At 41.0% G+C, this 10,465-nt stretch overlaps 2 protein-coding genes and 1 pseudogene across 3 annotated transcripts; all 3 read right to left on the bottom strand.

The window, feature by feature from the left end:
• Positions 1-990: 990 nt before the first annotated feature.
• LOC136505006 (protein ALP1-like) lies at positions 991-1,861 on the bottom strand (annotated as a pseudogene).
• Positions 1,862-2,408: 547 nt separating this feature from the next.
• On the bottom strand, positions 2,409-3,370 carry LOC136505007 (L10-interacting MYB domain-containing protein-like). The gene is made up of 3 exons (XM_066500066.1): positions 3,157-3,370; positions 3,065-3,081; positions 2,409-2,969 (listed from the first exon to the last, which is right to left on the bottom strand). The coding sequence occupies exons 1-3, from the start codon at positions 3,368-3,370 to the stop codon at positions 2,409-2,411; spliced, it is 792 nt and encodes a 263-aa protein (XP_066356163.1).
• Positions 3,371-6,943: 3,573 nt separating this feature from the next.
• On the bottom strand, positions 6,944-9,831 carry LOC136505003 (cysteine-rich receptor-like protein kinase 44). Of its 2 annotated transcripts, none has more exons than XM_066500062.1 (6): positions 9,433-9,831; positions 9,016-9,283; positions 8,688-8,919; positions 8,433-8,583; positions 8,085-8,309; positions 6,944-7,472 (listed from the first exon to the last, which is right to left on the bottom strand). In XM_066500062.1, the coding sequence occupies exons 1-6, from the start codon at positions 9,523-9,525 to the stop codon at positions 7,077-7,079; spliced, it is 1,365 nt and encodes a 454-aa protein (XP_066356159.1). In that variant the 5' UTR covers positions 9,526-9,831; the 3' UTR covers positions 6,944-7,076. The 2 variants fall into 2 exon arrangements, with proteins under 2 accessions (XP_066356159.1, XP_066356160.1); XM_066500063.1 differs by having other exon boundaries at positions 9,016-9,271.
• Positions 9,832-10,465: the final 634 nt, after the last annotated feature.

The raw sequence follows: 10,465 nt of genomic DNA, 5'->3' as shown, positions 1-10,465 counted from the left end.
CTACATTTGAATGCACACATAAATACATAATTAAATCATATTAAACTATTTTGAAATGATGCAAATTTTAGGGTGTTACATGGTACCCATGTGGCGTACGTTCCAAGGTTTGAACATATTAATGCAATGATAAGTATTGTTTATTGTGTATATATATGTTTATGTTTGCGCTGGAATCACAAATTCAATTTGAACTTTGGCAGGAAATTTTCAAAGAATTGGTGGAAAAAGTTGCAGCACCTCTGCAAATGGTTTTATAGAGGCAGATGTGGTACCCGGCCGCCACTACAAATCCAATTTGTAGAGGTGGCTCGTGAGCTCATCCGCCTCTGAAAATGTAGCTGGCTGGACACCCGTCTCTACAAATAGCTGATTTATAGAGGCGAAAAACTCGAGGCGGTGGGATATCTGCCTCTATAGAGGCATATCATCCGCCTCTAGTGTTTAAATCTGTTATAGTATGGAAAAGGACAACTGATCGGGAGTACTCTGCGGCTTCAGCGCTACCTCAGTGCAAATTGTTTTGCTAGCTGGTCCTCCACGATCGATGCTGGACAGCTGGACAGCTGAGAGAAGGCGACGACATAACCTCCAAACAAACGCCGTTTGTGGGCTCTGCGATCAGGAGAGGAAACAGAGAGCAGAGCACTTGCTTCTAACATGTTCTTTTAGGCCCTGTTTGGCATGACTCCAACTCTGGGTGGAGCTGCTCCACTCCAGAACTCTAGATGGAGCCAGCTCTGGGTGGAGTTGGAGCTGTCTGATGAGGGTGTTTGGCTGGGAGGGTGTCCGCAGCTCCAGAAAAGATGAGTTTGAGGGTAGATCGTCATTCTTGCCCCTGGTTCGACTTGAACTACTTCTCACAAATATGAAATGAAAGTACATGCAGTGTAGTCCAAAATAATAATAAATTACATATCATTTGCCTAGAACCGAAATTACGAAATAAGTTTATAGTTCCAAAATAAGGTTATTACAATAATCATTGCACTAATTCCATGCTAGGGCGATGGATGTAGCCATATTATCACGAAAGGTGTCCATAGTCACAAAGCTTGATTCCGAAGTTGATCCATCGGAGGCATGTTGAGACACGGCATACTTGTTGTACCTTTCCGGAATAGTAGGCATGTAGGTAGGATCTCTATCAAAATTAGCAAAGTCCACATCAACAGTAGCATGTTCACGTATGAAATTGTGTAGGACCATGGTAGCAGCAACAATCTTCTTTTATGTGACCATTGAATAACCGAGTATCTTGTAAAGGATTTGCCATTTCATTTTTAATACTCCAAATGAGCGCTCAATAACATTACGAACAGATGAGTGTATACGGTTGAACTTCTCTTTTGGAGTATTTGGTTCCATACCTCGATGCCACTCGGGTAAGTGGTATCTTTCACCCTTGTATGGAGCTAGGTACCCCGGACGATTAGGATAGCCCGCATCTACAACATAGTACTTGCCTACACATATGTAAAACAAGATAAGTTTGTGCATACAAATATGAAAAAGAACGTAAGCAAAAATATTTACCTTGAGGAGGATGTGGGAAGACATCTACATCTGCTTCCAATGCATGGTACAATACACTAGTGTCATGCAAAGAACCCGGTTGACCCGCAGCCACATACGTGAAGCGCATATCAAAATCACAAACGGCAAGCACATTTTGAGTTGCAATTCCAGTCTTACCAATATATCTCACTTGTTCTTCAGGTGATAAAAATACACGTATATGGGTTCCATCAAGTGCACCAATGCAATCCTTAAAATGTGGATATGCTCTCTTGTCATTCCTAATCCTCTTGTGCACATTGCGAAAATTAGGATCTGTTGGTCTCAAGAAATCTTGTGCCATGGCAACCACACAATCTAGAACATCATGAAATTTTCTACTAATGGTTTCACCTGAGTGTTTGAACTTATTTTGTCGTCTTCTATTTGACTCACACCCACCACATGTGAATAGTAAAATGGCCAACATTTCATATGTATTCATGTGTTTCGATGGTTTTAATCCGTACCTCTCAACCAACACATCATGAAGATCATGAAAAATAACCTCATTCATCCGAAGCATTCGATGACATTCCCCTGGAGTGTTTACCGTCTCCAGCAGCCATCCCATTCCACTTTGTTGTGAAAACATGAACCTCGGCGGTGCCTTGTCCATATACAAGTCATGATAACTTTGTGCTAGTTTTGCACTGCTCTCAACCATTTAAAAAAAATTCCCCATCACTAGAATCATCAGACTCACTTGAAGACATCTGTGAACATTGATATAAATGAAATGTAAGATACAAATACCATACATAAATGAACTGCAAGAAAATAAAATGTAGCATACATGCGACAACAATAAAATGTAGCATACATAAATGACATCACTCTCACTACCATTTCTACTTTTCATATTTATCATTGTACTTCCTCCTAAGCCAATTGAACCTAATCTCATTAGTAGGCAAGGTCATGAACATCTCCCTTTGCTCCTTCTTCACAAACAGTTCAGACGCAATGTAATGTTCATTGCTATCATAGCCGGCTCCACAAGCAATCACAACCTCCATCACTTCATCAATAGAGTATTTTCCATGTCTTTTCGAAACATATTCATTGGCTGAACTTGCCATACTTGTTACTGCTTCCTGAATTAGGAGCGCATTTCTAGACTTCACCTTCTTGCCACTTCTTTCAATAGGCCTAGCCAATCTCTTGCCACTTGCAGGTGGAGGAGAAATACCAATATCCTCCTCTTGTGTTCCAGGAATGCAATCATCATCTTGTGGCTCAAAATTGGTTGCCTCATCTTGTGTCTCATCAACATTTTCGGTTGCTTCAACATTCACAACATGAGGAGACCAATGATCAATACCAATAGTAGTGATGTTAGCAAAACACTTGGCTAAGTCATCTTCATTCTCAAGGCCTTTCTTTTCGAACTTTCCACAACCCGGAATGTCCTGAAATAAGCAGAACAACACATATTAATATAAAGTATTACCAACAGATTTGCCATATGAAAAACAAATATAGCAAAAATCTTGAACCAACTTACAGCTCTAGCTTTTTTCCACCATTCATCATCCATAATAATAGTCTTCTTTATAGGGTCCCAACTAGTCCCTGTTTGCCTCAGCATTATTTTCTTCCATGCCTTGAAATCTTCCTTCAACTTGTCCCATTTGTTCTTGATCTGAACCTTGGTAGCCACAATTCCAGTCCTTTCTTTGAACCCTTTCTCAACCTCAGTATAACCAAGTGCATTCAAGTGTATGTTTGGCCGATTTTCTTTTCCAACTTGTTCGGCAAACAACATACACAACACTCGAGTGTTCTTCGAGTTCCAATCAATTTCAGGCATCTATCGAACTCACAAATTTCATATATGAGGTTCTCATTATGCTGAGCAATTTCAACTTAAATATACTGAACAGCCAACAGGCTATTTTCAACAATCTAGAACTACAACAGGTTTTCATTTCAACTGGAATATACTGAACTGCAACGATCTATCCAGACATGAACTGGAATATACTGAACTGGAATACAACAGGTTCTCATTTCAACTGGAATATACTGAACTGGAATACAATAGAAATAGCAGAGTGTTTTAACAGGTTCTCATTTCAACTGGAATATACTGAACTGGAATAAACTGAACTGGAATATACTGAACTGGAATATACTGACTCGCTTCCATTTCATTCGTGCGTGCGTGCGAGCTGACATACTCACCAAAACACTCAAGACCCCAACAAAAAGAGAGATGTAAGCAAGCATTGCTGCTTTCTTAAGATTAAGTTTCAGTAACACAGAAATTCGGATGACAGGAACAAATAGAGTCGAGTAGCATAGCTGCATAGGCAACCGTGCATTGGAAGAGTCGAAGCACAGATCTTACTCCACCTGCTGCTTATCAGCAACAGAGAGAGATTCCATGAACAGACTCTCCTAGTTCATAAGCCCGAGACAAATTTAAATCGAACGAGCACGGAGCGAGCCGCACGAACAAAACCACATAGCAACCACCGATTCGACATCACCAACGAGCATGGAGCGAGCCGCCGCCTCGACAGCAAACGCTTATCAGCATCGTCGCATCGAATCCGGAGACTCATCGGATCGAGTCGCACTAACCCACCTAAATCTAGACCCCAGTGGATTCAAACCCATGGAAGGCGGAAGGCGGCCTAAATGGTGGGGGCCGCAAGAGCAGGGACAAGGCAAAGGTGCGAGCGACTTGTAGTTACCTCCGCGCTGAGCCACGGGAACCCGAAGAAGCCGCAGCGGCGCTGTGGCGGGGCCGCGAGCCGCCGGTGGCCTCGAGCTCAACGGCGTCGACGCCTCGCGTGCCGTGGTTCCCAAGCGCTGCTCCGGGCCGTAGGGTTTCTCCTTGACTGGCGGCGGCGGAAACCCTAACGGGCGGTCTCGCGAGAAGATAACAGAGGGAGGATCGGTATGGGGAAAATGAGATGCGCGGGGGGGGGGGGGGGGACTCGGAGAATAGAAGATGGCACGCTTCGAAACGTTTTTCTGTGTAACCAGTGGCATTGGTGGGTAATTACTCACCAACTCTACGAGATGGTTCAAAAGAGAGGGTTCTGGAGCAGCAAAAGAGGTGCTCCAAAACTCCACCTCTATTTGCACTACAGCTCCATGGAGTTTTGGAGTTGAGGTGTTTAGCTGGATTTTTTTATGGAGTTTAGGAGTAGAGCCATGCCAAACAGAGCCTTAGTCACCAAATCTGGTTCGTTTTGTTAAGACTGGTGGGCTTGGAGCCTTGGAGGACAGAGTTGCTTTCCTTCGCTGCACGTGTTGTTGGGAGCCCGCAAAAATGGTCTGCAAATTAAACAGAAAGGCTTTCGACTCTTTGGGTCATCCTACCTCTTGTATGATTTGGAAAGAAAGAAATGACATGATGTTCAATGGCCTTTGTTGCTCAACCATTCAGCTTTATCACAAGAGACAAGAAATAATAACGCTCTACAACGCTGCCGGTTACAGGCTACTGTAGGAAAACCAGCATGCGCAGATCAATGTTGGTTACATTCCCTCAGGCTGTGTTTAGTTTCCAAAAAGTTTCTAAAAAAGTGCTACAGTAGCCATCACATCGAATCTTGCGATATGTGCATGGAGCATTAAATGTAGACAAAAAAAAAAAAATTATTACACAGTTTGGTTGGAAATCGCGAGACGAACGTTTTGAGCCTAATTAGTCCACGATTGAACACTAATTGCCAAATAAAAACGAAAATGCTACAGTAGCCACATTCTCAAATTTCACGAACTAAACACAGCCTCAATGAAATTGGCAGTAAAATCACTAACAGCCTTTCAAAGGACGGGTAACATACATTGCCTCCTGTTTTAATACATTACCCTAGTTCTTCACATTATTGTCCGTTCAAAATCCCCTTCACTGCCGGATTTTGAACCGACTGTAGCATATCGGCAGTGATAGGGGGTTCACATCAATGCCGGTTCTTATAAACCGACACTGATGTCGTTTCTAGGAAAGCCAAAAAATACACTGCAAAAATAGAATTTTTTTTAAATACCAGGAGAGGCCCCACCGGCAGCCACATGGTCGCGCGTCGCAAGTCGCGCGATTTTTCACGCGAAAAGCGCATGCTTCGTAGTCACTGGCGCTCAAACCCCTGACCTCCTGCTTCGTGTTTTCGGCCCCTAACCACTCCACCTATAAGTTGTTTGTATCTAAATGAGATTTTTGTCCTAACTATTTTATGTTCATCTGATTTTAAAATGAGTATTTGAGACCCTAAACAAATTCAAATGAAAAACTTGTCAACTGTAAAGTTCTCTAACTTTTCGAGACCTACAAATTTGGCTTTGGTCATTTCTCCATCCGGGGTCATTTGAAAAATTTGAATTTCAAATTTGAAAAAATTCAACCATAATTTTCCTTAGCTAAATTATTTCAAATGAAAAAGTTGTGAATAGCAAAGTTGCACAACTTTTTGAGATCTACAACTTTTGTTTTGGGTGTTTCTCCATCCGAGGTCATTTAAAAATTTGAATTTCAAAATTGAGAAATCAAACGTAATTTTTGTTAGATAGACAGTTTCAAATGAAAAAGTTGTCAATTACAAAGTTGCATAACTTTTTGAGATCTACAACTTTTGTTTTGACCACTTCTCCATCCGAGATCCTTAAATATCACTAGACACTCACTTATGGCTATGGAACTTATGGCTTCAGTTGGTGTTAACTTCTATGAAATCTTGCGAATCAAATAGAGGGACATCATAACGATTTCAAACATAAAGTTGTGAACTACAAAGTTGCATAATTTTTTGAGATCTACAACTTTTGTTTTGGGGTGCTTCTCCATCCGAGATACTTAACTACCACTGCACACTCACTTATGACTATGGAGCATATGTACTCCTTTGGTATTAACTCTACAAAATATTGTGGAGTGTATTTGACATCCAAACGATCTCTAATAAAGAAAGTTTGAACCACAAAGTTGTAGATCTCGTCGAGTACTACAACTTTGATATAAAGTCCGTCTTCATCGGGCATCATATGGGAAAGTTATGAAAGTTTTCTTGTACCATATCACTATCGGTTCAAAAAACCGATAGTGATGACACAATATCAGTGTTGGTTCTTGGCTAGAACAGACAGTGACAGTATCAGTGTCGGTTTTAGCTACAAACCGACACTGATGACCCAATATCAATGTCGGTTTGTCCTATCACTGTCAGATATGTCAAAAAACCGGCGGTGATGTGCCGGGAGGCACTATCACTGCCGGTTTCTTCAAAATCGACAGTGATGAAGCTGGCAGTGAATGTCAGATTTGTAGTAGTGATATTATCAAAGGAAATACAGTCATCATGAAAAAAACTTGGTAAATTATTATAATTATTCTAGGAACATGATACATAAAGCATTATTCAAATGGACAGATATAAACATAGTTTTCATACAATTATCTACAGGATTGCCTCTAGAGCACATGTTATAACTAGAATTTATGTAACCGTATTTTTGGAAGAAAAGTGTTCCCATGAAAATTGTGAGCATATGTGATTCAACAGTTAAGTAAATGCGACATAAACAATAGGAAGTTTCACCACATCCACCACATTCTCCACCATACACTTTTTGAAGAAGTCTTCAGTGACCTCATCAAATGTCAGACCCTCGCTGACATTGACACTCTGTACAAGGAACATGTCATGGCATTGCATGTTCGGTGGCGCCTCTGCCTGTGCTCGCAATGTCACAAAGATATAGCACTTGGAACATGGTCGCATAATTCCTTTGTTTGGCGTCGTGTAGTATTTGGTTTGGTTGGTCTTTATATTATATGCAATGAAGCCATCAGTGATGTTGGTTAGTTGAAGGCAGGATGTTATGTCCTTCCTTGGCTCGAATGGGAAGCGCAGCTCCAGTGTTGGATCAACAGAAAGAATGCTGGAGTCAGATCTCCTCTGCAAGAAGTGAAGCGATTATTAATGCGGCGTGTGCATGTGTCCAAATATATAGTCAATACTAACGGAAACTAATGCGAACTATTAAATACTACTGAACCCGTAACATATTTGGTAGTATTCAGTACTATTTAGTAGCCGCAGTCAGTAGTCTGCTACTGAAAATTTTGTTCAGTTTTTACACTAGCTACACCTAAGCTATAGAGGTAGAGGTACAGAGAGGCATATGTACCAGGGTTTTAAATAGCCCTATATAACACCGCTATAGCTTTTTTGTAGGATTCACCATTACGATATTGCCAATTGTTCAACTATTGCTGCTAGTGACGTTATAGCTCTGCTAGTGATGTTATAGCTCCGCTAAATTAAACACATCTAGTTGACTTGGCCAATGAAATATGTTTAGCACCGCTGTCCGCTAATATTGCCCAAGGAAATTGGTTACTCTAGATAACTATAATCTCTATGTCTTCGTTGTGTTCTATAATTAATAATTGTGTAACGAGCCTAGCAAAAAAAAACGCTGGTTCTTATTTGAAATTTACTAAAATAGTAGGCTTCAGGGGATAATATATATAAGAAGAGCGCCCAAGTGTATCCGAATGGTCGTACCTGGCCAATTAGATATTTTGACTGATAAGATGATAGTGACATTTCCGTAATCTCAGCTTCTAGCTCTTCCAGCTCATTAATAATGTCATTTATATAAGGCCTTCTATTTCGTTCGGCCTCCACACATCTTAATGCTATTCCAACACATGTCTTCAGTCGTAGAATGTCTATTTCTAGTGACGGATTACTCGACTTGCCTAGCCTTTCCTTCCAGTTTTCAGTTACCTGTGAAATTGGCAGATGAGGTTAATTCGGACACGTTGGGAGATACGTGCAGGAAAAAGTGAGACGTACATCTATATAACAGATAATTTGAAAAAGACATCTGCTCATGATATTACAACTTACAAGTTCAATAAACTCTGTGGAGGGCATTTTATAACAGCAGGAGTATCCTGCATTTCCAGCAATTATTTTTATAATGATAACCCCCAAACTGAACACGTCAAACTTTGGTGATATGGCGCCAGTGTCTATGTATTCAGGTGGCATGTACCCACTTCATTATATCACATGGATAGAAAAAGGCAATATTATTAGGGCAATATAAGCAAGGCATTACCAAAATAATTTGCTTCAAAAATTAATGATGCACCAACTTACTGTGTTCCTTCCCGACTCTCAGTTTGATGAGTTTTTGTTGAAGCCACTAGTCTAGACAAGCCAAGATCTGAAATTTTGGGCGTCATCATGTTCTTATCCAGCAATATATTAGCAGGTTTTAAGTCCAGATGAAAAATAGGTTTTCCCTGTGAATTATGCAGGTGATTTAAGCCCTCACAGGTCCCTTTAATAATTTGGTAACATGCTGACCAGTCAAGATCACAAGATTCATCTACAATGAGAAAAACATACATATATATGTAATAAGGCAACTGAATATTGTTCAAGTTTGCTAATTAAATACTCCAGTAGATAGTATGTAGTACACCTTTAATATGTTCATGAAGGCTTCCACCTTGCATATATTCGAAGCAGAGAATTCGCTCCCTTTCTTTAGCAAAAACTAGTCCCCCATCGTGCTGGACGTACTTATGTCGTGATTCATAGCAGTAGCCAATTAATCGAACGACATTTTGATGGTGGACCTTGCTAAGGTTACGGAATTCACTGTCAAACGCCTTATCGTCAAGTCCTTGCAGGGGGTGAAGCTTCTTCACAGCAATCTGTTCCCCATTATACACCGCCTGTTGTATTATCTATCAATTGTTAAGATGCACAAGCAGTGCATGGGTACCAGAATTGGATGGTACCATTAAGAAACTAGAGAATCAGCAGTGGTGGTAACGTTAAAGAAAAAAGAGAGAGAGGAGACAATAACTCTGAATCTACGATAATGAGTCCATACCTTGTAAACATTTCCGTATCCACCACTGCCAACCTTTTGCTCATCCGAAAAATTGCTGGTAATAGTTTCAAGATCGTGGAGTTTGAAGTCCATTCGATCTCTCCCACAGAAGGCTTATCTTGGATCTTGTACCTGAGACAAAAAAGGTCGTCCCTTTTTCACTCCTGAGACAGAATATGACTAAGATTCGCAAGGAGTATAGTAGTCATCCGCTGCAGCAGCAGCCTAGCTCAGCTGCCTTTCCAAGCGCGGAATCTGGTGTGGATGGGCCTTCATCGGCAGCGCCCTCGCGAAGAACTCAAGCACTGCGAGCTACAGCGAAACGCTCTAGCTAGCACCGCTCTTTTTTTTGGGAAGAAAGAACACAGGCACCAACATTGAAACATTCCATAGAGTATTTACTACTAACCTGGAGGGAAGATCCAAGGGAAAAGAGTGGTTTGCTCCTTATCGCACAAGACCAATCAAAAGAAAAGCAAAACAAAACGACAGGGTATAAGGGTGTTTCGCTTTAGGTGCTTACCAGTGTACTGTACACTAGCTGATTTAACTGACTGCCGCCTAATCAGAAAACGATGGGTGTGCGTTGGGGTGGGGTCGGGAGGGTAGGTAGGTGGCGGTGGTATGTGATCAGAAATAAAGCAGCTGACTTGACTAGGAGAGGAGTGGATGGGCTGGGAAAGCGGATTTCACAAATAACACCTACACCTTGTACCATATTCTAACTAGCCATTGATGATTGATGTCGCCAATAATATCAGAGGATAACTGTTTAATCCGGTTAGGAGGGAGTAGTCATGTTTAATAGGCCGTTGCAGATCAAGATTCCTTGGGCAATGGCAGAAGCAGTTATAACCTTTTAGCTATAGAGCGTGTTTAGTTGCCCAAATTTGGGAATTTGGGCTACTGTAGCACTTTCGTTTTTATTTGACAAATAGTGTTCAATCGTGGACTAATTAGGCTCAAAACGTTCGTCTCGTAATTTCCAACCAAATTGTGCAATTAATTTTTTTTCGTCTACATTTAATGCTCC

The sequence above is a fragment of the Miscanthus floridulus genome, chromosome 14 (assembly GCF_019320115.1).
Source record: "Miscanthus floridulus cultivar M001 chromosome 14, ASM1932011v1, whole genome shotgun sequence".
Classification (NCBI taxonomy): Eukaryota; Viridiplantae; Streptophyta; class Magnoliopsida; order Poales; family Poaceae; genus Miscanthus; species Miscanthus floridulus.
This window is presented reverse-complemented; position numbering and strand designations above follow the sequence as displayed.

What these genes read in the sequence shown, in the direction of transcription:
- LOC136505003 (XM_066500062.1), bottom strand. Translation starts at nt 9,525, where the DNA reads ATGGACTTCAAACTCCACGATCTTGAAACTATTACCAGCAATTTTTCG. An exon ending in GATACGGAAATGTTTACAAG is followed by an intron (nt 9,284 to 9,432) that starts GTATGGACTCAT and finishes AACAATTGATAG; the next exon opens with ATAATACAACAGGCGGTGTA. An exon ending in GAGAGTCGGGAAGGAACACA is followed by an intron (nt 8,584 to 8,687) that starts GTAAGTTGGTGC and finishes GATATAATGAAG; the next exon opens with TGGGTACATGCCACCTGAAT.
- LOC136505007 (XM_066500066.1), bottom strand. Translation starts at nt 3,370, where the DNA reads ATGCCTGAAATTGATTGGAACTCGAAGAACACTCGAGTGTTGTGTATG.